At 44.1% G+C, this 26354-nt stretch overlaps 2 protein-coding genes across 6 annotated transcripts in view; one reads left to right on the top strand and one right to left on the bottom strand.

The window, feature by feature from the left end:
• LOC146042300 (transcription factor Spi-B-like) overlaps positions 1-12119 on the top strand; it is a 16492-nt gene extending 4373 nt beyond the window's left edge. The window contains exons 2-6 of one of the 3 annotated variants that reach the window (XM_083162253.1): positions 2143-2170; positions 3850-3937; positions 7494-7696; positions 7985-8081; positions 9577-12119. In XM_083162253.1, the coding sequence (XP_083018379.1) occupies positions 2143-2170; positions 3850-3937; positions 7494-7696; positions 7985-8081; positions 9577-9899 (739 nt within the window). In that variant the 3' untranslated portion in view covers positions 9900-12119. Of the gene's footprint in view, positions 1-2142; positions 2171-3849; positions 3938-7493; positions 7697-7984; positions 8118-9576 lie in introns of all 3 variants that reach the window. The other 2 variants (XM_083162252.1, XM_083162250.1) reach the window with 2 other exon arrangements.
• An 8933-nt stretch (positions 12120-21052) lies between these two features.
• Positions 21053-26354, bottom strand: part of LOC146042299 (AP-2 complex subunit alpha-1) — a 40425-nt gene continuing 35123 nt past the window's right edge. For all 3 annotated transcript variants that reach the window (XM_083162247.1, XM_083162249.1, XM_083162248.1), the window contains 2 exons: positions 25961-26095; positions 21053-23534 (listed from right to left, as the gene is read on the bottom strand). In XM_083162247.1, coding sequence (XP_083018373.1) covers positions 23457-23534; positions 25961-26095 — 213 coding nt within the window. In that variant the 3' untranslated portion in view covers positions 21053-23456. The remainder of the gene's footprint in view (positions 23535-25960; positions 26096-26354) is intronic.

Here is a 26354-nt window from a genome sequence, read left to right as displayed (position 1 = left end):
ACCCTGTAGTAGGAGGCACAGAGAATGACGCACACGTCTGGTCGCAGTTTCTATGTGAAGACTTCAGAGACACGTGTACGGCTAATATAATATATCTCACATGATCAGTTACTGATACTTTGTAATACAGATGCTGTGTAAGATACTGACGTGTGTAAATGTTATACCTACACAAAGATGAGACAATTAGACAAATGCTACTAACCCAGAGCAAATAGAACAGATAATTCCTTAAGGGGGGCGATAAAGTACTGCCCAATCAGCTTCGGCCTTATATTTTACAGTCTGTGTTAGAAAAATGAAAGGAACTGATTGGTCGGTAGTTTATCTCTCACATTGTTATCCTTCTTCAAGGTTTAATAGGTCAGAGAACTATACTGCCCCGCCGGCACTTTGTGGCAACTTATAGATCATATGTTTCTATATTTAAACCCTAATTCCAACATGGGACCTTCTAAAGACTGACCCCCACACAGGATACATGTCATCGTATCCAGTACTCCATAATTAGATATTGTCATTCCTACAGTATGTACATGACTTTGCTGAATTGGCCCATTGTCCGTTTGTAAAGTACAAAATGAGTTTAATTAAGAGAACCAACTAACTAGAAACAGATAAAACCAAAACTATACTAAAAATGTAAAACTACAAAATTGCTTATAAAACAGAAATGAAAATAATAATTGTTTCTGAGTGTAAAGTTGGCCATACACCTACAGATTTATTGTCCGATCTGGCTGGTTGGAACAAAAGCCTGGTAGTGGATGACAGCAGATGACAGTTGACCATTTGCGGTGAGATGCTGGAAAACTGCCAAAAGCTGTCACTCAGATATTACCAGGTGTTTGTTCCAACCAACCAGATCTGACAATCAATCCGTAGGTGTATGGCCAGTTTAAGACAGGTTAGTTTAGGTAGCGAAGAACATACTCAGTCATGCTTTACAAATAATGCTCCGCTACATCTGTTGTCACTTTAAACACTTGTCTTTTCTTAATGCTCAGGGCCAGATGTACTAAGCTTGAAAAGTGATAAAATGGAGAGTGATAAACTACCAGCTAATCATCTCCTAACTGCCATGTCACAGGCTGTGTTTGCAAAATAACAGGTAGGAGCTGATTGGCTGATGGTTTATCACTCCCCATTGGATACCATTTCATGGCTTAGTACATCTCACCCTCAGTCTTATAACGGTTATGATTTATCTCCCGGTGGCTCCGCTCCTTGGTCTGTGTGCGCTGCGCAGTTTTCTTGTGATGAACATTTGGGCTGTTTATATAATGGTGCACGGCACTTGTGAACAATTCTTCATATCAATGGAACATAAGTCAGCATTAGTGAATAAGTGGTCTAGCCGGGATACGGGCCCTATTAAGGTACATTGTGTCGACCATGCCCAAGGTCAACAGGGTCAGAATGACGACACAAGCATTAGGTAAAAAATGTGAAGGTCAACAATGAAAAGATCAACACGTTTTTTTTCTTTCGACATGTGCCGACAGGTACGTGGAAAAGTGTCGCAGAGTGCAGTGTCCACGTCGACTATGTAGACATTTGGGCCAAAATTGTGAACAACAACGTCAACCTTTTGACTGTCGACATTCCCATTGTCGACCTAATGCTTATGTTGACCCTGTTGACCTTAGGCATGTTGACCTATGTCAGATGTCTCACTTTACTTACAGGTGTCCGCACAAAAATAAAACAAAACAAAAAGTTGGGCTGTATCTGTTGAGCTAGCACTTGTGAACATCTGCGGGTGCGGTAGGACCTCCCGATAGTCGGGATTCCGAGGGTCATTAGACTGACGTTGGAATCCCGACTGCCGGGACTCCTTGCGGGCTCCGTGGCTCCCTACTTGTCACAGGTTCTATTCTCCCTCAATGAGAGCTGTGGCCCCCACGAGGAAAAATACCCCCAGTAAGTTGAGATCCCAACTGTCGGTCTTTTAACAGTCAGGATATTGACTTTTGGTCTACTGTCTGTCTGTCTCCGGCACCACATCTGCTTGGTCACAAACCAGTGCAGGAAGTCTGATAAGGAGATTGGCCTCAGCCTGTGTCAGTATAACAGACAGCAGAATATATCACATTATCCTGTGCCTGCCGTCTGACGTCTCTTATGTTCCTCTCTCCACAGCTTTGACAATACGTCTTTCAACTGCCCGGTAAGTCATTATTTCCTTTTGTGTTTTTCTGTGGAGAGTGACTCTTTCTTGGCTGCGCCTGTGGAGCTTTCAAAATGTGTCAGCGAGTAATGACTACACCTGTGCACCTGCTGGGTGACCTGTTTGGGGTCCTGAGGACCAAGTTTGAGAGCCTATCCTATGGGGTAGACGGATATGGTTCCCATGCAGAAAATCCTCTACTGTGTTTACCTATGATTTGCCTAGAGGGGATTATGTATGTATGTATGTATGTATGTATGTATGTATGTATGTATGTATGTATGTGTGTATGTATGTATGTATGTATGTATGTATGTATGTATGATCCCTGCCCACACACTCTAATGAAGGATATGATTTTGTCCCTGTATTTAGCGGTGTTGGTATTCTGCCAGGCTATAGCGGGCAATGTAGGGTACGGCAGATAGCATCTGGTGCACTGGAGACAGCAAGAGACAGGAAACGACAGAAACACTTTTAGGGGGTTATTCTGGTTCACTCGCAAAGACAAATTCCTTCTCAAATGGATAATACCATGCTGCACTGATAGATTTCCCATTTGTTAATATGTAAAGCAGATCATGCACCGCTGATTGTTGCTGTAGTTTGGGGAACAGTCCGGGGTTGCTGTTTCAACCCCCCAGAAACATAATCCAGTAATCCACATCGCAGGGCAATCACCAGGAGTGTTTATATTAATTAAAGCTGATTTATGAATCCATATTTTATTTATTTATTTACATATCAAAACATTGTGTGAGCCCCGAATTATAAAGGGGGGCTACTCACACAGGAGCTGCGGGGTTCTACATCTCCTGCTGCTGGGTGCCGGGACTGGTCTGAGAGGTTTGGGCACGGCCTGCGCAGGGTGCGAGACTCTGCGGGGTGTGGGAGGGGTGCAGAATATGAAAGAGCATAGAGGAGAAGTGTATATAGGGGCAGTATATGGTGTGTGTGTGTGTGTGTGGGGGGGGGGTGTGCAGTGTACGTGTATGTGACCACGGTATAGAACAATATAGCACTTACCCAGGGACAATTCTAGACTATTTGGCTCCAATACACATGTTACATTTTTGTGGGTGAGCGCTATAAAGGGGGGGGGGGTGACATCGTGAAAAGACTACCACGCCTCAGGCACCCACGTCTACCCCGCCCCAGGCGCCCACGTCTACCCCGCCTCAGGCGCGCACATCTACCCCGCCCCAGGCGCCCACGTCTACCCCGCCTCAGGCGCGCACATCTACCCCGCCTCAGGCGCCCACGTCTACCCCGCCTCAGGCGCCCACGTCTACCCCGCCTCAGGCGCCCATGTCATCAGGGCAATACCATGGAAATGGCCAGCAAACGCTGGTCGTTCCCATGGATGCGTCCCCCGCCCGCAATGTTACGTGCATCCGGTGAAGTGTTTGTTCGCCATGGCCGCATGCACCCTGCGTCTGCACATGTGAAGAACATCGGCCCCATGCAAACAAAGGGGACAAAAAAACATGGAAAAACTCACATCGACCTTCTAAAATGTGTTAACCATAACCCATGTTGATCTTTTGTGTCGGCCTTGTGCACATCGATAATGTGGTGCCGTCCAAGACCCCGCCGACCGTTTATACTATACCCATCCTTATATTGTGTTTTATAAGTGACTTCTGTTGCAATTCCTTATGCAATGTTCTCTTCCTCAGTACCCCGATACGATGCTTCAGGATTTGGAACCCTTCGCAAAACACACCGGAAACTTCTCCCAGGCCAGCGAACTGGAGCCTCATATAGGTAATGTGCACCCCCCCCCCTTCCCCGCCATCCCCTCATTCTAACCTCGTACACAGCAGGTTATGTTTTTTTTTATATCAGGCGGATTTGATAGTTAAATGAGGAAGATATCTGATCCTAGAGACAATACGGTATTGTTATGTACAGCCATTATTACCTTAGGAACTATTGTGACTATACTCTTCCCCAGCTGCTATGTGTTTGTCAATACTGCAAATGCAATGTTCATTTCTATCACACACTTAGCCTAGTGCAGTGATGGATAACCTTGACACTCCAGCTGTTTTTGAACTACACATCCCAGCATGCCCTGCTACAGTTGTACTGTTTGGCCATGCTAAAACTGAGGCAGGGCATGCTGGGATGTGTAGTTCAACAACAGCTGGAGTGTCAAGGTTAGCCATCACTGGCCTAGACGGTTTCCCCTCCGTGTCACACGCTGTCTATATTGGTGCCAGACAAGTTTTGGTTAAAAACAAAAAAAGGGTAACGAAACAGCAGACGTAAGGGAATCTCCACAGCACATGTGACTGTTACTCATGAGAGTCTTGTAGACACTGGTAGGAGGCTCCGTACTGCGTTCCCTTGCTATCGCTTTTAGTTTTTATATAATGTACAGTAGTTATGACAAATAATAAAATCAATCTGTACGGCGTTGTGCTGAGGACAGGAACACACCGAGGACCAAGCATGGGGCTAATTCAGCTTGCATAGCCACTGCCACCCAGACAGAAAGAAAACCCAAACGTGTGGGATCGCTAACCGCCATCGATTTGCAAATCTATACGCAATTCTTGAACCATCAAAAGTTTTTTTGCAGTTTGCGCAAATGTAAGTAGGTCTGAGGCTTCCAATAATCTGCGACTGAGACTAGGTAGGAGTGGTCATCACTGGGGTCACAGACCCTCAGAAACGCCTCGGCACCACTGCTTTTTTTCCCACCACACCCAGAAAACGGCAGTTTACGCCCCTCCTGTCAGTCAAAGTATGGCCGCATCGCGTTTACGATCCATACGCATTTTAATTTGCTAATTGCTTGCACGCTGCGTACGGTACGCACACGCTGACATTCAATAATAGCTTGATGTGCCAATACAGTATATCTAATTAGCCCCATAGATCTGCATGAGCACCAACTGCACACGGGAGAGATGGCTCGGGCCTAGTGGTCTGGAGAAAGCCTGTCTGAGGGGCCGGGACATAACCGCACCCCTAGGTCAAACGTTTCTTATTGTCAACTCCCAAAACAAATATTAAATTAAGAAAATTGTGTTTATATCATACTGTACTTGCCTACTTTTATTTTCACCTCTCTGGGAGAAGCCCAGAGAGGCAACCCGTGGAGGGGGGACACACAAGACACCACTATGCCCCACCCCCATGCCACAGAACTCTGTGATTCGTGGGCCTGCCGAGAGGGGGCTGGGCTTAAATTATGAGAAATGCAGCTACTGCAACATTTTAGCCCAATCCCCTCACTGCGGACCCGCGAATCACAGTTCTGTGGCATGGGAGCAGGGCGTAGTGGTGTCAGCCTTGTGTGTCCTCCCCCATGGGTTGTCTCTCCGGGGATTGAATCAGCGGGGAAGGGAGGTGTGGGGGCTCTAGGCAGCAAGCGGGAGACTTGCCCACCTTTCCAGGGGGCCGGGAGGCAGACGCGATTTTTGGGAGCCTCCTGGCCATTAATGGGAGGGAACGCAAGACTGGTTTATATGTCAACACTAAATTAAGTCGGTCCTGGACCACCAAACCGATGACCCTGCAAGTGTCCTGAGGCACCCTGGGGTGCCACACACCTGGTTTGGGAGTCACTGGCATCAGTTTTTCATCAAGCCCACATCATCATCATTCCGGCCTTTTGTTAGTGTCTATTCCCTCCTACTTTTTGTCCACTGTTGCCTAAAATACTCTGTGCTGCTGTTATCACTGTAATGCTCTGACCGTAAAGCTTCTACAACATACATCTGCAGGTGTGCCCCATAGCAACCAATCAGACTCTACCAGCAATAGAGAAATCATAGGCATAATCTGATTGGTTGCTAGAGCCAACACCACCACCACTTGCCTTATTTAGAATCTCTAGTTTGCCGGAATGTAAGCAGTTTTAAATAAAGCTATAGGTGCTTTGAAATATATGAAAACTCACCTACACTCAGTAATAATAAGTTATAGGCTCCTATAGAAAGGGATTAATTGCAAACGTCCCTTTCTAATCGGCTTCTAAAATGTCAGAAAAAGTGAAAATCTGACTCATTTAATGATTTGTTTCCATACTGATCCCTGGTAACCCTATAGCAGTATGGTTATTTATGGCCCCTCAGACTCCATTTTGCCTGCCATAGGGTCATGATCATGCAGCCCAGGCGGATTTACCTCGGCATTAGCAGTTGCTGATCTCTCACCCTACTGCCAAATGATCTCTTCTCGTACATCAGCCTGACATACAGAGGCCTTGTTAGGGCTTGAAACGGCATGCAAATAATCCCCTAGGAAATTTGCAAGACTGTTATATGGAAAATGGGAGCTAGCAGTGTCTTAGCCGTGTAAAAACAATGGTAGCTCTGTCCCCTCCCTTCAACTGAACCGTATCTCTAACTGTACTGTTCTCACTATCTTTATATCTGTATAGCGTGATCCAGGAACACTTGAAATATATTCTAGTTAACTAATTGATTGCTGTAGAGCAGTCCCTTGGTTTATATAATCAATGACAGCGAGGGGTTTTATTAACATCAACATGTGGCCCATTGCATCCAATCAGATTCTATCTAGCATTTATATGGTACATTTTAGATAATATCTTGAATCTGGTTGGTTCCTATGGTCGACGCCTTCTGTTTTATAAATGTACCGCTCTTCCATAATGTGTAGTTGATGTGGTAATCTGTGTCTCTCCTGCTGTGTTAAACTACCCAGAATGAATTTAGGCCTCATGTATAGTGTTACTAGTGTGCACTGTGTTATGTATAATTGTCCCTAGAATGCTCTCTGTATTGTAAATTGGGCAATAGAGCCCTTTCTTTTGTCCGGTCCGAGAACTGGGTGGGTGGCTAAAATCCTGCGACATGAGCCGCCTGCCCCCCAGCAGGCAGCTGCCCGCCTACGTGGGTACACCCTACAATACCATTGCTACGGTCCTCCTTCCCCGTGCAAATCCCATGGCATTTATGCAATTGCATAGCATGAGCCTAAACATCGGTGCCCGGTGCAAATTAGCCTGGGCCCGAGCAGATTAGAATGACCCCCTAAAACCCCATTTAGAATGCTCTCTGTATTGTATATCTGTCACTAGAATGTTTTATGTGTTCTCTATCTGTTATTGTAATGTTTTCTGCATTATATATTGTCTCATTAGTGTACTCTATATGTCATTAGTATCCTCTCTGTATCCTATATCTGTACAATGTATCCTGAGTTCTATGTCACTAGAGCGCCCCCTGTATTGTATAGCTTGAACTCTTCAGTTAGTACGACTTGTAGATGGGGTTGTTTTCACTAGGGCTGTCTGGTTGTGATATATGTGATGCACTAACACACTATATGTCTGATCTCACAGACTTCCTCTGGAACTTGATAGAGCCTCAGTATACATCTTATGAGGACTATGAGAATGGACAACTGACGCCCCTCCAGAACGTCCACGTGTCCTACCTGCAGGGAAACTATTCCTACTGCTGCCCAGACAACAGCCAGGACCTCACTGAGACCTCTCCCTGCATTTCCCAATGTCCCCTGAATGATGAGATGTACAGCACTGAGGTAAGGATACACCATTGTCCATTAGCCAACATCAGGTGGGACCTGGGGGTCCAGTATTTAGATTACAATGGAATTGTAGAGTGGAGTGTGTGCGAAAGTCAGAGTGGCATTTGTTATAGGATGCCAATGTGAGCAGGCACCCACTAGCTTTGCCACCTTCCAAAGCACTTAATGTCGTCAGAGGTGTCCAGCAGGACACATGACCGGCGGGCTCAGCATTACCTAGAAATAGCCATGACATTCATATAAACGAAACCCATGTCTAATGTGTGTTTTTTCTTTCCCCAGACATTTAATCCCTACCCTCAATCATACCAGTTACCCTACAACCTCCGGAGTCCATCGCATTCTGAAGATGACCGCCATAAACTTGAAATCTCAGATGGTGAATCAAGTGACTATTGTCCTGGAGGCATTGGGGGTTATTATTCTTATTTTTATTCTGTTTTATTTACTGTATCTGACACCACAAAGTGCCCGTAGCTATGGATATGGAGAATTAAGGGAAAGATGGTCAGAAAGGAGTCTGTCATTGGCCCAGTTCATTAGGACTTACAGTCTAAAGGGATGGGCGGTAAACCGGGCAATACGTACTGTACAGTGGAGTTGAGGTTTAATGTGGGGTCATGGAAGTCTTGCATGGACAGGAGTGGTTTCAATGTTTGAATCTCAAGCTGGTAGATGCACGGATAGGGTGGAGGAGAGGGATTCAGGGGAGGGGATTTGCATGGGTGTAATCTTGGATGCGGGAGTGGAAGTAGGGCAGAAGGAAAACACTCGGGAGGAGCAGCAAGGGTTAGAGGGAGTGTGCATTGTTCACATTTGGAGATAAAGGAGGGGTGAAGTGATGACAAGATCATGAGTAGTGGTAGCTTCCAGGACCAGGACTGGAATCACATTGAACATATTTCAAAGGTGAAAGAATTTAGAAAAAGAGAGTGAAGAAGCTGATAAAGGAGTAGAAGAGGGGGGGGGGGGGGGAGAGAGAGAGAGAGAGACTGAGCAATATATCTCCCTCGTGTGTACGGGGCTTTACACCCTTCTAGTTTATCCTTGAGCTTTATCAGAGGGTGACACATTCCTATTATTTTTGGGGTGCAAAAGGGTCAAAAGGTCATGGCAAGTCACCTGATTAACCGATTGGCCAATGACAACATTACATTCTATACACAAGCTAATATAAGTGATAAAGGTTAGCATTATATGGCTTATACATAAATCTTGTCAGGCTAATGAGCTAAATAAGGTGCCTATAATTCAAAATGATATATGGCTCTCATAAACCAATACATCACACAAAATACGTGACGTATTTACTTTGGACTCTGGTCGAAGAGATCATGTAAAACGATAATGGATGAGTCAAAACAAACAAAAAATACTGGGCTCCCGAGTTGGATCAGATTTTTTTTTTTTTTTTGGATTAAATATTTTTTTGGTCAATGACCAGAAAGACCATCAATGTTATTAATTCATTGTTATATTGATCTTATTGTCACTGGCAATTAGTAAATAGGTCCCTGATGATAAATGACGAGATTAATGTGGGCTATACATCTATAGCCGTCGATATGTAACTCATGGTCATCAATGATCGGTGATCCGTTGGGGAATAAGAAAAAAAAGACTGCCATGTTAAAAATCTCTGGTTCACCTACCCCAATAATTTTTTGGTTGGAAATGGTGTATCGAGAATTTGCAACTGTTGTATTATGCAAAACCCCTGACCCAGCTAGAATGGGTAAATAATGTTTACCTGCCTGATGTATTGGTCCCTTAAATGAACTTCTCCAATCCATCTGGGCTTTTGACAGACACACTTATGACTTTTAGCCATAGCTAATGTTTTGTTACTAATTAGCCTTTTTTCTTTCCCATAGAAGGTGTTCGGAAAAAGGTTCGCCTTTACAAATTCCTCTTTGAGCTGTTGCAGAAGGGTGACATGCGAGACTGCATCTGGTGGCTGGACCGCGAGAGAGGGACCTTCCAGTTCTCATCCAAACACAAAGAGGTACTTGCTCATCGATGGGGGCAACAAAAAGGAAATCGCAAGAAGATGACCTACCAGAAGATGGCCCGTGCTCTGCGCAACTACGGCAAGACCGGGGAGATCAGGAAAGTCAAGAAAAAGCTAACATATCAGTTTGACAGTGTATTGTTGGGAGAAAGGAACGCAGAGCCCAACGTGCACACGCTCTCCTAAACCAGCCTTATATTCTCTGGACACTGCCATCCGTTTTGGCCATTTCTTTAGTTCTCAGTGAAGTTTTGTGAGCGTTATACTGGCACGTATAATAGACTTTGACTTAAACCTTCAACATCTTCATTGAATGGCAGCTCAAAGAAGCCTATCCATTGACTAAATGGCAAATGAACGTGACTTGCCACCACGGACATCCCTTATCTTTGGAATTTGGCTTTCATTTCTCGTACAGTAAAGGGAAAGACGCCATTTCAGAGCACACTGTAAAGGGCTGTTGAGGAGAAAGTATTGCTTAATGCCAGGAGAGAAGCAGCGATAGGGAATGCTGTAAAGCAGTGGTCCTTAATCACAGTCCTCAAGGCACATCAACAGTCCAGGTTTTAAGGCTTTTCAGGCTTAGGCACAGGTGATTTAATTTGTCAGCTGGATTATACCGACTGTGCATAAGTATGGATGGCCGTAAAAACCTGTGCCTTGAGGACCGCGCTTGATGACCACCGCTGGAAAGTTCAGTTAGGTGGATCATGGAGCAGGTTTTTGTTTTTTATTATTTTAATTATCCAAAATGTTCTCGTCAGCTAGCACTGCCGATGCCTTAAAAATGAGGTTCCAAACCTCTTCCTAAAAATAGGACTAAGAAATAGATGAATGTGTAAAGAGAACAGAATGATTCATCCATTTCCATATGACTATGCCATCAAGCGGATTATTCAGATTTAAAGACAAGGATTCCGTCAACTGATGATTGTTTGTGAACATTTGGTTAGAGTTGTATGGTCACCCTCTTCCAGGCTAGCTCGAGGTTTCCTACATTCCGTTTGACAATTTGCATTTCTGTTTAGCATCTTTCTCTTTTCCGGTCTCTCACAATGCATAGAATGGGAAAAATTTAAACTTCAGAAAGACTGCAATGCCTTAAACACCTACTGTTGCATTCTAGCAATGGTGTTCCACAATGGAAATGCCCCTCTTGAGTTATGGAAATTAACCATAGACTTAAGCAGCTTTCTACAAGTTCATATCAAGGGTTCTAAACCATAATCCTGAAGTTCCACCAAACAGTTCATGTTGGTTGGAAGTCTTTAATCATGCACTGGTGAGTTAATATAGGTTGTGGGCTATTACACCTGCTTCCACAAGCAAAAATCCACAAAACATGATCTGCTAGTGATACCTAAGAATAGTGGTTGAGAACCCCTTGGTCTGAATAGCACACATAGAAGGTGATTTTAGAATTGGAAGTAGTATAGGAAGCCATTTTGTGGGGAAAAACAAATCTATACATTTCCTAGGATCCACGTGGCAGGACAGCCATTTTGTGACTGAACCCAAAATTTGAAAGTAAACTGCCATCTTTAATGTCTAAGACACCCTAAGAGTGCAGGTTTTAAGGCTATCCATGCTTGGGCTTGGGCAAGGCCTGTACTCAAGCATGGCTATCCTTAAAACGTGGACTTGGGTACCTCTGCGCTAATGAATTGATAGGTTGAACGGGATTGGTTCTAAATACTCTCGTTCAAAATCCCGACAAGGAGGGGGGGCCTGGATCACCCCCCCCCCCCCCCCCCCCCCTTGTGGGCCTGGTGCCTCGCTACGCTCGGCACACTAATTTATTCTCCCTCTATGGGTGTCGTGAACACCCACAGAGGGAGAAAGTGGCAGGATTTTGGCGGTCGGGATTTTGAACACCGGGATTCCGACCGCCGGGATTGTAACTGCATCCTGGTTGAACACCCTAATATATATTTGTACTGCCAGGGTGTGCCCATTACCGGTACGCTTTAAAGAGTTTTCTTGAGTTAAACCATAGATGACTTTGACCATTTCTTAGCAGGTACTCTCAGTTATGTAGCAAAAACATTTTCTCCAAACACTTAATTCTTGCTGCTTGCATGAGATCACTTTGCAACCCTAAAAGTCAGATGGTAAAAGAGGATCAACTGTAAAATGATTTAGTTGCCAAAATCAGAAACAGGTCTATTGTTTGAGGTCAGGGAGGACTGTACTGTTCAATTGTCATGCCACTGTCTAATCCCTCTTTATTGGGGACACTTTTAGCAGTACTGGTTTTAATTAACTTACATCCCAGTAAAAAACGGGTTTCATGTATATATTTATTTGTTGTTTTTTTTTGCGGAAAGATTGTTAATATATATAGGAATATATAAATAGGTGTACATTTTCACATTTTGTCCCCATTTTAAAAATAAAGTGAGTGAATCATTATTGGTGTTCAATTCAAATGTATCCTATGAAGTGTGTGTGTGTGTGTGTGTGTGTGTGTTCAATCTTGCCTGCATTTTCCATCTATCTGAAAAATCCGTACATGTCCCTGTTTGCATTTGTCTTTTTGTTTAAAGTAGAATCTGCATCCCCGAAAAATAGTCAAATACGGCAATTTTTTTCTAAAACACATGGATGAGCAAGTGATTTATCGGTTGAGGTGTTTGCCGACCGTGACGATTTTTCTGACAGTTGAAAAATCGACACTTGGATTGAATAGGTCAAATAGAGTCTGCTTGCTGGGCCTTAGTGAGGCCACATTCCCAACATCAACAGGAGGTTGACATTAATGAGGTCCACAATGGCTAAGTTAATCCCAAATAGTTGACACAATGAAAAGGTTGACATAAGATGGTGCCATTTTGTAGATTTCAAGACAATGAACTCCAAATTAGTTTGCCTTGTTTTGGGCATGATACACTACCTTGCTCTGGGTACTGCGGTGCTCACTTTACCCTTCATAATCAATGTCCATGTGGATGTCTTAAGATAGATAGTCAAAATCTGCCAGTTTTTCTCCAGCATAGTCAATATTGTCTAGCATATATTGCTTAGCATAGATTGACTGTCCAGGCACGGCAATTTTGACTAGATCATAAACTAGTATTACTTAGAACAGTGGTATGCAACTCCAGTCCTCGAGAGCTACCAACAGTTCATGTTTTACAGACAACCTAGCTGCTGCACAGGTGCACTCATTACTCACTAACACATTTTAACCCCTTCCCGACATATGACGTACATTTACGTCATATGTCGGTTGGGGGTGAATCAAGCCAGCTCACGGAGTGAGCTGGCTTGATAGAGAGCAGGTAATGGCTGTATATTACAGCCATGTCCCTGCTCTCACGGCCACGAGCGGCGAGTTCGCCGATCGCGGCCGTTTAACCCTTTAAGCGCCGCGGGCAAAGCGCCCGCAGTGCTTAAATAGCTGATCGGAGGGGGGGCGCCCCCCTCCGGCGCCGATCGGGGCCCCCCGCAGCGCGATCGGAGGGTGCCGATCGGTTGCCATGGTAGCCAGGGGTCTAATGTAGACCCCTGTGCTGTCCGTGTATTCATACCTATTACATCCTGCCTCAGGCAGGATGTAATAGGAAGTGCAAAAAATCACTACGTTCAGCCATAGAGCTCTATGGCTGAACCTAGTACAGGCGATCGCGCCCCCTAGTGGTCAAGTACACTAGGGGGCCTTGTAGTAAAAAAAAAAAAAAAATAAAGTTTAAAAATAAAAAAAAAATAATAAAATATTAAAAGTTCAAATCACCCCCCTTTCCCCATTTCCCAAATAAAAATAAATAAATAATAAAAAAAATAAACATATTTGGTATCGCCGCGTTCCTAAAAGTCCGATCTATTAAAATATAACATTAGTTATCCCGCACGGTTAAAGGCGTAAACGGAAAATAATCCCCAACGCCAAAACTACGCTTTTTGGTCGCATCGCCTACCCAAAAAAAAATAGCTAAAAGAGATCAGAAAGTCGCCCATATCCCATAATGGTATTAATTAAAAAGTACACTTCAGCCCGCAAAAAATGAGCCCTCACCCAGGTCCGTAGGTGGAAAAATAAAAAAGTTATAAGCCGCAGAACATGGCGACGCGACGCAAATTCGAAAAACCGTAACATTTTCTATTTTTTTTTTTAGTGGTAAAATGTAACGAAAACTATATAAGTTTGGTATTACCGGAATCGTAACGACCCATAGAATAAAGATAACCCATCATTTTAAACGAACTATGAATTTCAAAAAAACCGTAACCAGCGCAAAATTGTGGAATTGCGTTTTTTTTTTTTTTTACCCCACATTGAATTATTTCCTGATTCCCCAGAATATTATACGGTATAGTAAATGGTACCATTAGAAAGTACAACTTGTCCCGCAAAAAAAAAGCCCTCATGTGTCTATATAGCCGGAAAATTAAAAAAGTTACGCTTATTTGAACACAAGGAGGAAAAAAAAAAAAAAAATTACCTTAAAAGGCAATGTCGGGAAGGGGTTAAAAGATCCACAGGTGGAGATAATTACTTCTACTTACTACTGGTTTTGTGAGGAGATCTGGAAAACATTAACTGTTGCTAGCTCTCGAGGACTGGAGTTGGCTACCCCAGACTTATACAAAATTGCTTCTAGACAAAATTGCTTAGTCAAAATTGTCCGTTAGCCAATATCTCACTGTGTTTACGGGGCTTAACAGACACAATGCTAGCTCATATCCCTGGGCAGTCAGTGATTACAAACACGAGGATGGCTCATGGCCTCCGGCAGGCAGTGAGCACAGGCACAATGCTGGCTCATATCCCTGGGCAGTCAGTGATTACAGACACGACTATGGCTCATGGCCTCCGGCAGGCAGTGAGCACAGGCACGATGCTGGCTCATATCCCCGGTCAGGCAGTGATTACAGATACGAGGCTGGATCATATCCTCGGGCAGGCAGTGAGCACAGACATGATGCTGGCTCAAAACCCCAGGCAGGCAGTGAGTACAGACACAATGCTAGCTCATATCACTGGGCAGGCAGTGAGTACAGACACAATGCTAGCTCATATCACTGGGCAGGCAGTGATCACAGACACAATGCTGGCTCATATCCCGGGCAGGTAGTGATTACAGACACGATGCTGGCTCATGGCCCCGGGCAGGTAGTGATTACAGACACAATGCTGGCTCATGGCCCCAGGCAGGTAGTGATTACATACACAATGCTGGCTCATATCCCCAGGCAGGCAGTGAGTACAGACACGAGGCTGGCTCATATCCTCAGGCAGGCATTACAAACACAATGCTGGCTCATGGTCCCGGGCAGGCAGTGATCACAGACACAATGCTGGCTCATGGCCCTGGACAGGCAGTGATTACAGACACAATGCTGGCTCATATCACTGGGCAAGCAGTGATTACAGACACGATGCTAGCTCATATCCCCGGACTGGCAGTGATTACAGACACGATGCTAGCTCATATCCCCGGACTGGCAGTGATTACAGACACGATGCTAGCTCATATCCCCAGGCTGGCAGTGATTACAGACATGATGCTAGCTCATATCCCCAGGCAGGTAGTGATTACAGACACGATGCTGGCTCATATCCCCGGGCAGGCAGTGAGTACAGACACAATGCTAGCTCATATCTCCGGGCAGGCAGTGAGTACAGACACGAGGCTGGCTCATATCCTCGGGCAGGCAGTGATTACAAACATGATGCTGGCTCATGGCCCTGGGCAGGCAGTGATTACAGACACAACGCTGGCTCATATCCCTGGGCAGGCAGTGAGTACAGACACGATGCTAGCTCATATACATGGGCAGGCAGTGAGTACAGACACAATGCTAGCTAATATCTCCGGGCAGGCAGTGAGTACAGACACAATGCTAGCTAATATCTCCGGGCAGGCAGTGAGTACAGACACGAGGCTGGCTCATATCCTCAGGCAGGCAGTGATTACAAACATGATGCTGGCTCATATCCCCAGGCAGGCAGTGAGTACAGACACGATGCTAGCTCATATCCCCGGGCAGGCAGTGATTACAGACACAATGCTGGCTCATGACCCCGGGCAGGCAGTGAGCACAGACACGATGCTAGCTCATATCCCCGGGCAGGCAGTGAGCACAGACACGATGCTAGCTCATATCCCCGGGCAGGCAGTTATTACAGACAAAATGCTGGCTCATGGCCCCAGGCAGGCAGTGACCTCAACTCTCTCTACACCTTTTTATTTTGACACTTGCAGTATAGCATCGTTTTGCCAATGTAAAAAATTGCTTCCCAATTCAGAACACATGGAGGCCAAATCAGACTGCAAATTAGAACAGCAGCTGATTATCAATCAACTGCATGTACGTATGGGCCGCAATGCTAGTGATAGAATCCTGCTACTTTTTCAATTTGCAAGGTGATTAACAGGAAGTAGGCATCTGCTGGCGGTGGTGGGAATAGGCTGTTGCATGGGAGTGCCATGCAAAATACTAGGCGGGACAGAAAAAATGCTGGACCTATCCAAGTGTTTTAGGGGAGGGTGTGTCACTTCAGCACCATGCCATATATGCCGGCTTTCTTTGTATATACTTAGTAAGGCTCTTGCGCCTCCTAGCTTGCGATGACTGGTTCTCAGTGGAAAAAAATCATTCATTGGTGAGCCACTAACAGGATTTTGGTTATTTTCGCTCGTTTCAAAGTCTGCATTAGGCGTACACATCCTTTTGCACAGCGTATACATTAATTTGCAAGGCAGGATTTCTCTATAGCGGAGCACTGTCTACCTAATTTGCGGTTGTGCGATCAGGTCTAGAATTACCTTCTTGAAGAAGGAAGGAGAACCAGATCAAATGGTGATCTGAAGGGTACTTGCAACTGCAGCTTCAACAGCCATGCTTTGAAAGTCAAGTGCGGAAAGCCAGCATGCTCGATCAGAAAGCAAGCAGCAAACAGGCATTTCATAGTTTATCATCCCTTAAAGCCATGATCTTTTAGTAGCAGGACCTTCTGGAGCAACCAGTAAGGACTGGAAGGTGGATTGTTGTATAGATCAAAAACTTCTGGTATTTTCGAGTGCCAGATTTTCCAGCCAGTGGTGAATGGCTGTTGCAAATGAAACAGTCTTCTGCTCAAAACCAAATGCTGGTAATCAAGGCCATCATCACCTAGCTCCTCAAGTCCAATTGATGGTTTATATAAGCAACTATGGTGGTATTGTCTGAGTGGACCTTATAGCTCTGGCATCCAATTACCACAATCAAGCACATGCATTCTGGTCGTGAAGGGAAACGTTCTCTGCTGAAGGAAGAACCATGACATTTCCAGGGTTGAAGATCATTTCAAAAACAGAAATTATGTTCACTAGAGCAAGAAAGCAAAAGTGTAGGATTAACCAGATGCATGTTGACAAGGTGGTCCGATGTAGGCTGGTCTACTTTCTCCCTCCCAATAGAGTATTGATGAGAGTCAACCACATTCTTCAAGTAATGTTATTTTATTTACACTCTTGTGTTTGAAGAAATGACAAATGGAGCACTACAAATTGGCACAAATGTTTTGATCCCAAATAGATGGAACCACAAGTGAGTGACAAACTCTTCTTGTTTGTTGGGTGACACCAAACATTGCGATTCCAACTTGAAGGGCAGACTAGATGGGCCAAAAGGTTCTTATCTACCGTTCTGTTTCGGAGGTGCTGAGGAAACTCTAGTTCAAATCATTAATTATTAAACTGCAGACCATAGCCAAATGAGTAACAAACAATGGCGGTTCAGTATTTTCTAGCCCATAGGACACCAAAGCAACTTGTGTTTTAGAAAGCACAAATATATCACAGGACTGCACAGGAAAATTAATTGTAAGAACCTGACTTGATGTAGAGAGATAAATTCAAAAATAGCCTCAAAGACCCCAGACATTATCCAGCCCCTGCCAGTCGTTCCCCAAGGTCGATGGAAGGGAATCATGCAAAATGAGTGTGTATTAGCTTCTTGCATTGAATACTAGACTGATAGAGTAGCTTGGGTTGAACAAAAACCTCATCACGGCACCTGCTACATGTGGAGTCTCGTTTTCCCTAATAAAATTGTTTATTTTTTTCAACAACTCTCTCTGCACAGGTTACATCTGCCCCACCTGCAGTGCACATAGTTTTGTCCATTAGAGAATCTACTTTTGAAAGTTAACCAGAATCAGGTCTTATGCACCAACTGGCTGACAATGTGGCAGAGTTTCTGTGCAGAAGTACAATCCTGGATGCTGTAAACTAACAATGTTACAGAACACTGTACATGGGGAACACAAACACATACCCATCAACTAAAGGATTCCCAGCTGCTGCAATGTTGGCAGAAGACAAGTTAATTATGTACCGAACAGAGATGTGAAACATGTGCGCGAGTTATCAGGGCACAGGTCTTCTATAATAAAAGGTTTTAATAATATTTGTATAAATCGCAGAGAGAGAATTTATATATATATATATATATATATATATATATATATATATATATATATATATATATATATATATTTTTTTTTTATTTATTTATTTGTGTGTGCAAGTCCAGGGCACACAATACTAAATTTGCACTGGGGTTCAGGTATAGTATGCCACTAGGGAGATGTATAAAACCTTCAAGAGGGAAAAAAAAAAAAAGTTGCCCCTAGCAACTTCTATCCTTCAGCTTCTTTCCTTCATCTAGTCCAGGCTATAAAATAATAGAGAAAAGTACAGTTCCCCATAGCAACCAGCTTCTCTGTTGAAGCTTCAATTCATCCCCCCACTGTTTGACAGCCTGATTAATGGTAAATTATGAACATTCTTTCCCAATGTATCAATTTCTACCTGGCAGAAGCCGGCGGTTATGATATAGCAGATGGACAATCATGTGATCGACCACGAATGGTCGAAACGCGTCTGGTTAGACAGCTAAACATAGTCAACAGCGTCTAGATTGACAGTAAGAAAAGATCAAAACAAGCAATACATCAGGAACAGGGACTTGGTTGATCGTGAGAAGGTCAATGCAAGGGTACTTGTGTATTATAGCGGCACCCCCGATTCCCATTGCGCAATGTTTTAATCGCATCGCATGCCATGCACCCGATGAAAGATTGTATAAGCTCCCTAATATGTGCTTATTTATTTATTTATTATTTATTTATTTGCAGTTTCTTATATAGCGCAGCAGATTCCGTTGCGCTTTACAATAGTAAACAGTGATAAAACAAACTGGGTAACAACAGACAGACATGGAGGTAGGAGGGCCCTGCTGCAAGCTTACAATCTATAGGGATATAGGAGGGAAACACAAGGACAGGCACCAGTAATAGCATAGCAGTCCCAACAAGTTACAAGTCCAGAAGGGAAGCTATATAATACATAAGTGCCTCAGAGGGTTATGCGTGTAGAACTTAAATATGATAGGCTTGCCTGAAGAGGTGAGTTTTCAGGGAACGCTTGAAAGTTTGGAGGCTAGCGGAGAGTCTAATTGTGCATGGAAGGGCATTCCATAGGATGGGAGCAGCCCGATGAAAGTCCTGTAATAGTGAATGGGAGCTAGTGATCCGCTCAGATGAGAGACGCAAATCTTGTGCAGAGCGGAGTGGTCGAGATGGGAGATATTGTGTGATAAGTGCAGAGATATATGCTGGTGCAGTATGGTTAATAGCTTTATATGCAAGTAGAAGTGTTCCCCCCCGCCACCCACACACTATAAACGTGAACCCGAAGCGTGGCGAGTGCAGCGAGCACGCGAGGGGCGGCGGTACACGTCCTCCGACCTTTTCATACCCCCACTATCCACGTCGGCGTGGAGCTGAGAATAGAAAGTGTGGTGAGCCCGAAGCGTGGCGAGCCCCGCGAGGGGACGTGGATACCTTCACAGGTATCGGAGTCCCCTCGCAGCCTTCACAGGTATCCGCGTCCCCTCGCTGCGCTCGCCACACTTTCTATTCTCAACTCCACGCCGACGTGGATAGTGGGTGTATGAAAAGGTCGGAGGACGCGTACCGCCGCCACCTCGCAGGCTCGCCACGCTTCGGGTTGACGTTTATAGTGGGGGGGTGCAATTAACATTGTAAGCACCCATTAGGGTGCTTATACAATGTTTAATCGCATTGCATTTTATGGCATATACAATGTCATACAATTTAAAAATTGTATGGCATTGTACAATATCGCGCGATTTCGCATCGCATGCCTTATGGTATGCGATGCGATGGGCGCCGCCAAAATACACAAGTACCAATGCAAGTTTTTCATTTTTTTGTTATTGTCTATGTCGACATAGGTTTTATTCTCCATGTCCACTGGGACAGTAAAGTATAGCAGATGCTATTGGCTTTGTTTAGGGGTCTATCTAGTCCCATTCACCCATTCGTGGTGGGCTACGGGATTTGTCAATCTAGTCATCACCGATCCGTTGACCTGATACAAAGCCATTTTTTTTGTCACGTAAACTGGTTAAACCTAGTCAGTGTTTTTCTTTTTTGGTAGGACTCCCCACAAAAAAAACTGGCTCAGTGGGGAGCGCTCCCTCAATCCCCCCCCCCCCCCCCCCCAACACACTGTTTCCCAGGGCTGGGAAGCGCCACTGAGCACTCCATCAGCCGCTGCCTGGCCCTGCCCCTGGCTGTGTGTGGCGTGACGTTAGCAAGGTCATGCCGCACACAGCCGGGGGAAGGAAGCGGGGCCGGGCAGCCCGGCAGGAGGGAGCACAGACATTGACACTCCCGAGAATTTTCTGGGTTTGCCAGTCTGCGCACTGGAGCATAACCCATACAATTCTGGGGAGTACCAGTGAAGGGGTTAATCGTCCCATTAAAACATTCTGGACAACCTTTGCTTTAGAAACCAGGTATCTATAAGCTGGTATCACCCCTACAAGATAACCATATAACAACTCCTAGCAATTCCCTGATAACATGCAGAGAGCATGTTCTGCAAAACAAGACTGCCCCAGTTATTTTATTTTCAGTCGTGCAGTAAATCACGGCCGATATGTCAGACCTATAAAGCAATTACATTTATGGATGTTTAAAGAGAACGCTCAAAGTACCACCGCCGCAATAGACGTGCATTTTATTCAACAGCAAATGCCGTCCCACACACCTCTTGCACAAGCACCCAGTCATGAATAATACAACTGTACTGGACCCAGCATTTGCCAGCTCAACCGGGGTCATCCCACCCATTTTGGTGGAGGCTCCTCCTCCTCCCCAGCAGCCGTCTATGATCTGTGCTGCAGCGGAAACTCGTTTGAGTGGGTCGAATTGGGGGAGATGGGACGTGAAAATACGACATAAAACTATGTAACTCACAGTGATCATGTTCCAGCAAGGACAAGTCTCAGGTTCACCTAAAATATAACAAATGGTCTGAGGCCATGGCTCAACTTTTTTATTCCAGGACTTGCGGTGGGAATGATACAGTTTATAAAATACAGATAGAAAATATGTAAGTCTAATATGATACAGAACGCACTAAGCTTCAGAATAACATCCATATGCAGCTACACACTCACACACACAAACTCTCAGACAGGAGCTGGTAACTAGCAGTGCACTACACAGAATAGGAAACTCCACTCCATAACCAGGAAAGAAAACCAAAAAAAAATAATAAAAAGATACAAATGGCTTAAAAAAATAAATAAAAAAAATTCCCTTTCGAAAAAAATTAAATAAAAAAAGAGTTGCACTAAAATTCTAAGACCATGTGATCACCACTCAACCGAAACGGGGGCTTGTTTGAGGGAGCACCAGCTGAGCTTTTAGATTTGGAGTTGTAGACCTGCAAATTTAAGACGTCTGCAGCCATACTGGAGAGGAATAAATAAAATGACCACCAAGCATCAGAATGTACTGACTTCCAGCAAGGATGCTGTATCCACGGTGCGGACATCAGCTCATTACCTCACCTTTTTTTTCCGTTATTGTGCTGTCACTGGCTGTTTAAGCAGAGCCAGCCAATCAAAGTAAAAGAAGGGCCTGACAAACGGACGTTGAATGTGGGCGTCAATGTGGCACATGTTGGACGTGGGTTTAGCTTGGAGTCTGATACATATAGAGCAGAGAGGACAGTCCCTTTTAAAAGTAGTGACAGAACTACCGCGTCTAGTGCTGAAGACTTGGCTGAGCACAGGTAGAGCCCTGAATAGGATTATCTTATTCTTGCAAAGCGCACTAACGTGGCACAGTGACCGTATCGCTAGATTGTTCCAACGTGACATCTAATTCTGGGAGTCCCAGATCGACAAGGGTGCAGGGCTGTATCATAGATGTACCTATGATTATGTATTAACATTTATATAATATTTTATATATTTATATATATATCTATGTACATTGGCAGGTGAAGGACCTACCATAAAAATAGTAAAATAAAAAAGGTGAAAACCACAAACATTGCCATTATAGGTCATACATTTTAAATGATAAAAGGGATAAGCATAATATTGTAAGGCAGGTTGCGCCATTTAATGGGGAGGTAATGAGAGAACCTGCAACAACTAAATATTGGCTTCAAGGGAGGGACATTATATTTATAACAAAGTTACAACTTTTTCAGTTGCAGGGGAGAAGAGCAAGAAGGCCAGGATGGAGGAATTAAGCTCTTTGGGAGAACACATATGGTTTGTAGACATACAAGTGCACCCACGGAATGCCTGTACAAGGCCAGCAGTAACCACTGGATACACAAACGAGGTATGGAATGCATAGGGATTTAAAAAAAAAAAAAAAACCCAGAGACAGTGTACCAGGGACACAAACCAATCAGGTACATCCTAGCAGCTGGAGTCAGACAAGGTATAATGTGATGAACACAGAGATCCAGCACGTCAACTCTGACGGAGATCAAAACACTTGCTCGCTGGCACAGTTAGACTTACTAGACACCAGACCCTGCAGAAGCTAGATTTCCCCTTATAAATACACATATATGCAAGAACTGATTATGGTAGAGTTATCATATACAATCCATACCTTCCAACCGATGAAAGTTCGATAGTTTTTAAAAAGTAAGCTTTTTAACCAAGGGACGATCTACAAAATGCGTCGGACTTCAGAGGAAAGTAGCTGTTCACCTCCCTTCTTTATGTTGTTGTTCAGCAAAGCTCAATAATACCATAGGTGCCGATATGCATGTAACTATCACCCGAGCGACAGATGGCGCCACTAGCATTAAAAGGACACAAAAGAGCACATGGGAAGAGAATACGAAAAAGTAAGAACACAAATAACTACTGCTTTCCTTTCCACTTCACATAGAACCAGATTGTGAAAACCTTTCTGATTTTAATAGTCTGTGTGCGTCCTTTCCGAAAAGCAGCACTTCCACTGTTCAGTGTGTGATATGACTTTGGGCCAGCATGCAGATGTCCGATCCCGAGTCCGCAGCTGGAGGCAACGTGGACGGTGGCACCATCTGCCCGGAAATGCAGGGTACTTCTGCTTCATGCACCCCCCTTTTTCAGGCGAGTAAAAAAAAAATTATAGTCACAGCAAGAACGACAAAATCTAGTAGAACGACCACACATCTTAAGACAATAAAAATATTAAAAGTTAGCCTGGTCTTTATCTTGTTTGTAAAAGTTCTAAGTCCCTGGGACTTTACCGGATGTGAAGCACAAACACACAAAATAAAGACAATCTGTAGAGACGGGCGATGGACCCCGGCTGTTGCCATTACATGCACACAGACACGTAGTTTCACGTTGTATGGTAAACCGTCCACATAGTGTTTGTTTGCCAGTGTAACCGTCTATAGCGACCATATCCTTGTTGGCTTAAAACTGCTTTGACAAGAGCTCACAGAGGTGCTTGGAAACAGATTCTTTGCTGGTTCTTAATGTCAGCCGGTACATCTGCAATGGGGGATAGAGAAAGTCAGTACCCATTTTCTGGAAAAAGGAGGTGCAAGAATACATTTAGTGGTGCCGCTATTAAGTCACCATACAGATAGAAAGCACTCTTATAGAAAGTACTGTTAAAGTCGAATTACATACACGCCATTTTAGATTGGTATGGCCGCCATTTTGGTTCGCAGAGTTGCGCAAATAAAGTATAATACCCAAGTTCTGTGTAGCGAAGCGAGCCTTAAACGCAGCCATACTAACACATAACACAGCAACACATAAATTCATATCCCACACTTACACAAAATAAAATATAGTCAAATGAAGATTTAGTTCACAGCACATAGTTTAAACAATAATACACGATTGTCTCTGTACATGTTTAGTATCTTTATGTTCCGTGTCTTAAAAGATGTTCCGGTCGTAGCGAAAAGTTCGCAAGTCCTAATGTCTGATAATTACGGACAAAATCCATAATCTATGTACTTTTGCCATGTGAACTGAGGAAGACAAAGGATCAGGTTGTAACCAGTTCTTGTGGTTGATTTACGACCCCCCTATGACGATGCCAGCTAACAAAGAACACAGAAGCACATTCCCTCTGCACCAATCCACGAGGACCTGACATTTGAACTCTTGGACCAATGAAAACTACCTTTGACCTCTCTTTGTGTGGACACTATAAAAGTAGCGATCCCTGGCTGGCTCGGTCACTTCTTCACTGCTCACCCCCCCCCCCCTCCATCCTGACCAGACTAAGTTCTATTTGAACCTAGTGAGCTCGACCGGACCGCGCTGCGCTATTGATATGACGGTAACATTTGTATTCCTGTATGTAGTTATGGCTGATTATATTATGTATCTGTTTCTTTTCCCCTAGTAGTGTAAAGCATATTTAGTATTGTTAATTCAACTGTTATCGTGTGTTATATCTGGTTCTTATTTCTGTAACCCCCTGCTGTCCGCTAGGGACTAAATACATTATTTGGAGACTATCTCCTTACTTTGAGTTAATCCCTTGCCTTGACTCTTATTCGCATATAACGACAAAGGTGTAATACAGACATTGTCCTTAAAAGGTGTACGCAGTTTGGGTGCTAAGTACTGCGAAAGGATACTCAATTACAGCTATCGGTCTAGCGTATAATACATGAGAAAGGTTCGATACGCTGCACTACGCTTTGTTCACACGTAGCTAGGAGTAAAAGGTATTAGTTTAAGGACATAGTACGTAAACTGCGCACTTCACTCATTATCCATCAGGTTATATTTATATCGGTATTGATAGTACATTTGTTCCAGGACAGGTTGAGGAACCCAGTTCCTGATAAGCTCATATTTATTAATGGCCGGTTCAGAAACAGAGGAGCAGATGAATTAAGCCTAAATAAGAAGCAGCCAATCAGCTTATGCCATTTTTCAAACCCAGCTTGTAACTTTACAGTTAGGAGCTGATTGGCTGATACCTTATCACCGCACCAGGCTTAATATATCTGCCCAAGCGTTCCTACTGGATTCTATGAAAGACAGCACCCGAGCATCTCACCGCAACTTACTGAAGAACATCCGTTTTAAAGTTAAGGATATTATTATAAGGAAGAAATCTCTATCGCACATGAAAGGATAACGGACATCACTCAAGAGGGGATATGGTTTCTAGGTCGAAACTATGAAGGTCAACATGGCTATGGTAGACAGGGTCGGCAACGGTCAAGTTTTTTTTGAGCAGACATGTGCCAACAGGCGGTATTTCCTACCCTACCATCCACTAGCGCATCACAATCTATCCAATTTTAAAAAGTTCTTAGTTTAATAGTTATTATACAGTATGTTATACCGGAAGGAGCCTGCACAAAAGCTCCTATGCAGCTACCAACACATGCGTGGTGGGGCCGCAGCCGACGGGACTACCGGATTTCAGGACAAACACATACATTTGAATGTATGCGTTCCCCTTGAAATCTGGTTGGCAGGGGCCACATCCCTGTTCTTTAGAATCCGTCCACAACCTCCTTCCGGCCAAGCAGATCCCACTGATTAGGACCTGCTTGGCCGCTATGTGTGAGCCCAGCCTAAAGCAGATCTGCGCTAATGGTGCCCACACACGATGCGATGGTCAGATGCATTTTGTAATTTTTAGTTGGAAATGCATCGCATGCAGTGAACATTGCACAGTGTTTCTTTTGGCTTGCGATGTGCGCTCCCGCAGTCAAAATAAAAAAAAAAAAGTAGGTGCAGGCAGCACATTTTGTACTAGATCGCATCTAGTTCAAATCACACACACACAAACACACACACACACACACACACTGCTGTAGCGTATCACATGTGATCTAGTACAAAACACATGAAGAAATAAAACATACTGTGTGTGGGCACCTTAAGTCCATAAAACTGACTCCACTGCTCAGTTGCCTGAGTGGAACTCCACTTACTTGAGCTTGGATGTTGGGCTCTAGGCGTAACAGACATCCGACCTGTACAGACTTGGTTTGGATGATGCCAGCACTAACATAATTGTCAGGATTCGGATCCACATTTTCAAGCAGTGCCGTCCCGAAGCCCAGCAACTATAAAAACAAAACCCACAAAACAAAGATCTAAGGGACAGGAAGCCTCCAACATGGACCAGAGCACAATGGATAGGTTTTAATGCAAGGACATAAATGAATAGCGGTGTGGCCATTTAACTGTTACGTTCCCATCAACACAGCCTTCAGCAGGCTTTAGTTTACTTTTCAGAGGGAGACCACAAAAAGAATTAAAACTAAGAACACTACTAGTTCTCTGCATTTAAGCTGAAGTGGCTTCAACGTGGAGAAGTAATTC

This window comes from Crinia signifera, chromosome 19 (genome assembly GCF_055691185.1).
Source record: "Crinia signifera chromosome 19, ASM5569118v1, whole genome shotgun sequence".
Lineage (NCBI taxonomy): Eukaryota > Metazoa > Chordata > Amphibia > Anura > Myobatrachidae > Crinia > Crinia signifera.
Note: the sequence above shows the minus strand (reverse complement) of the source record. Positions and strands in the feature narration are given on the sequence as shown.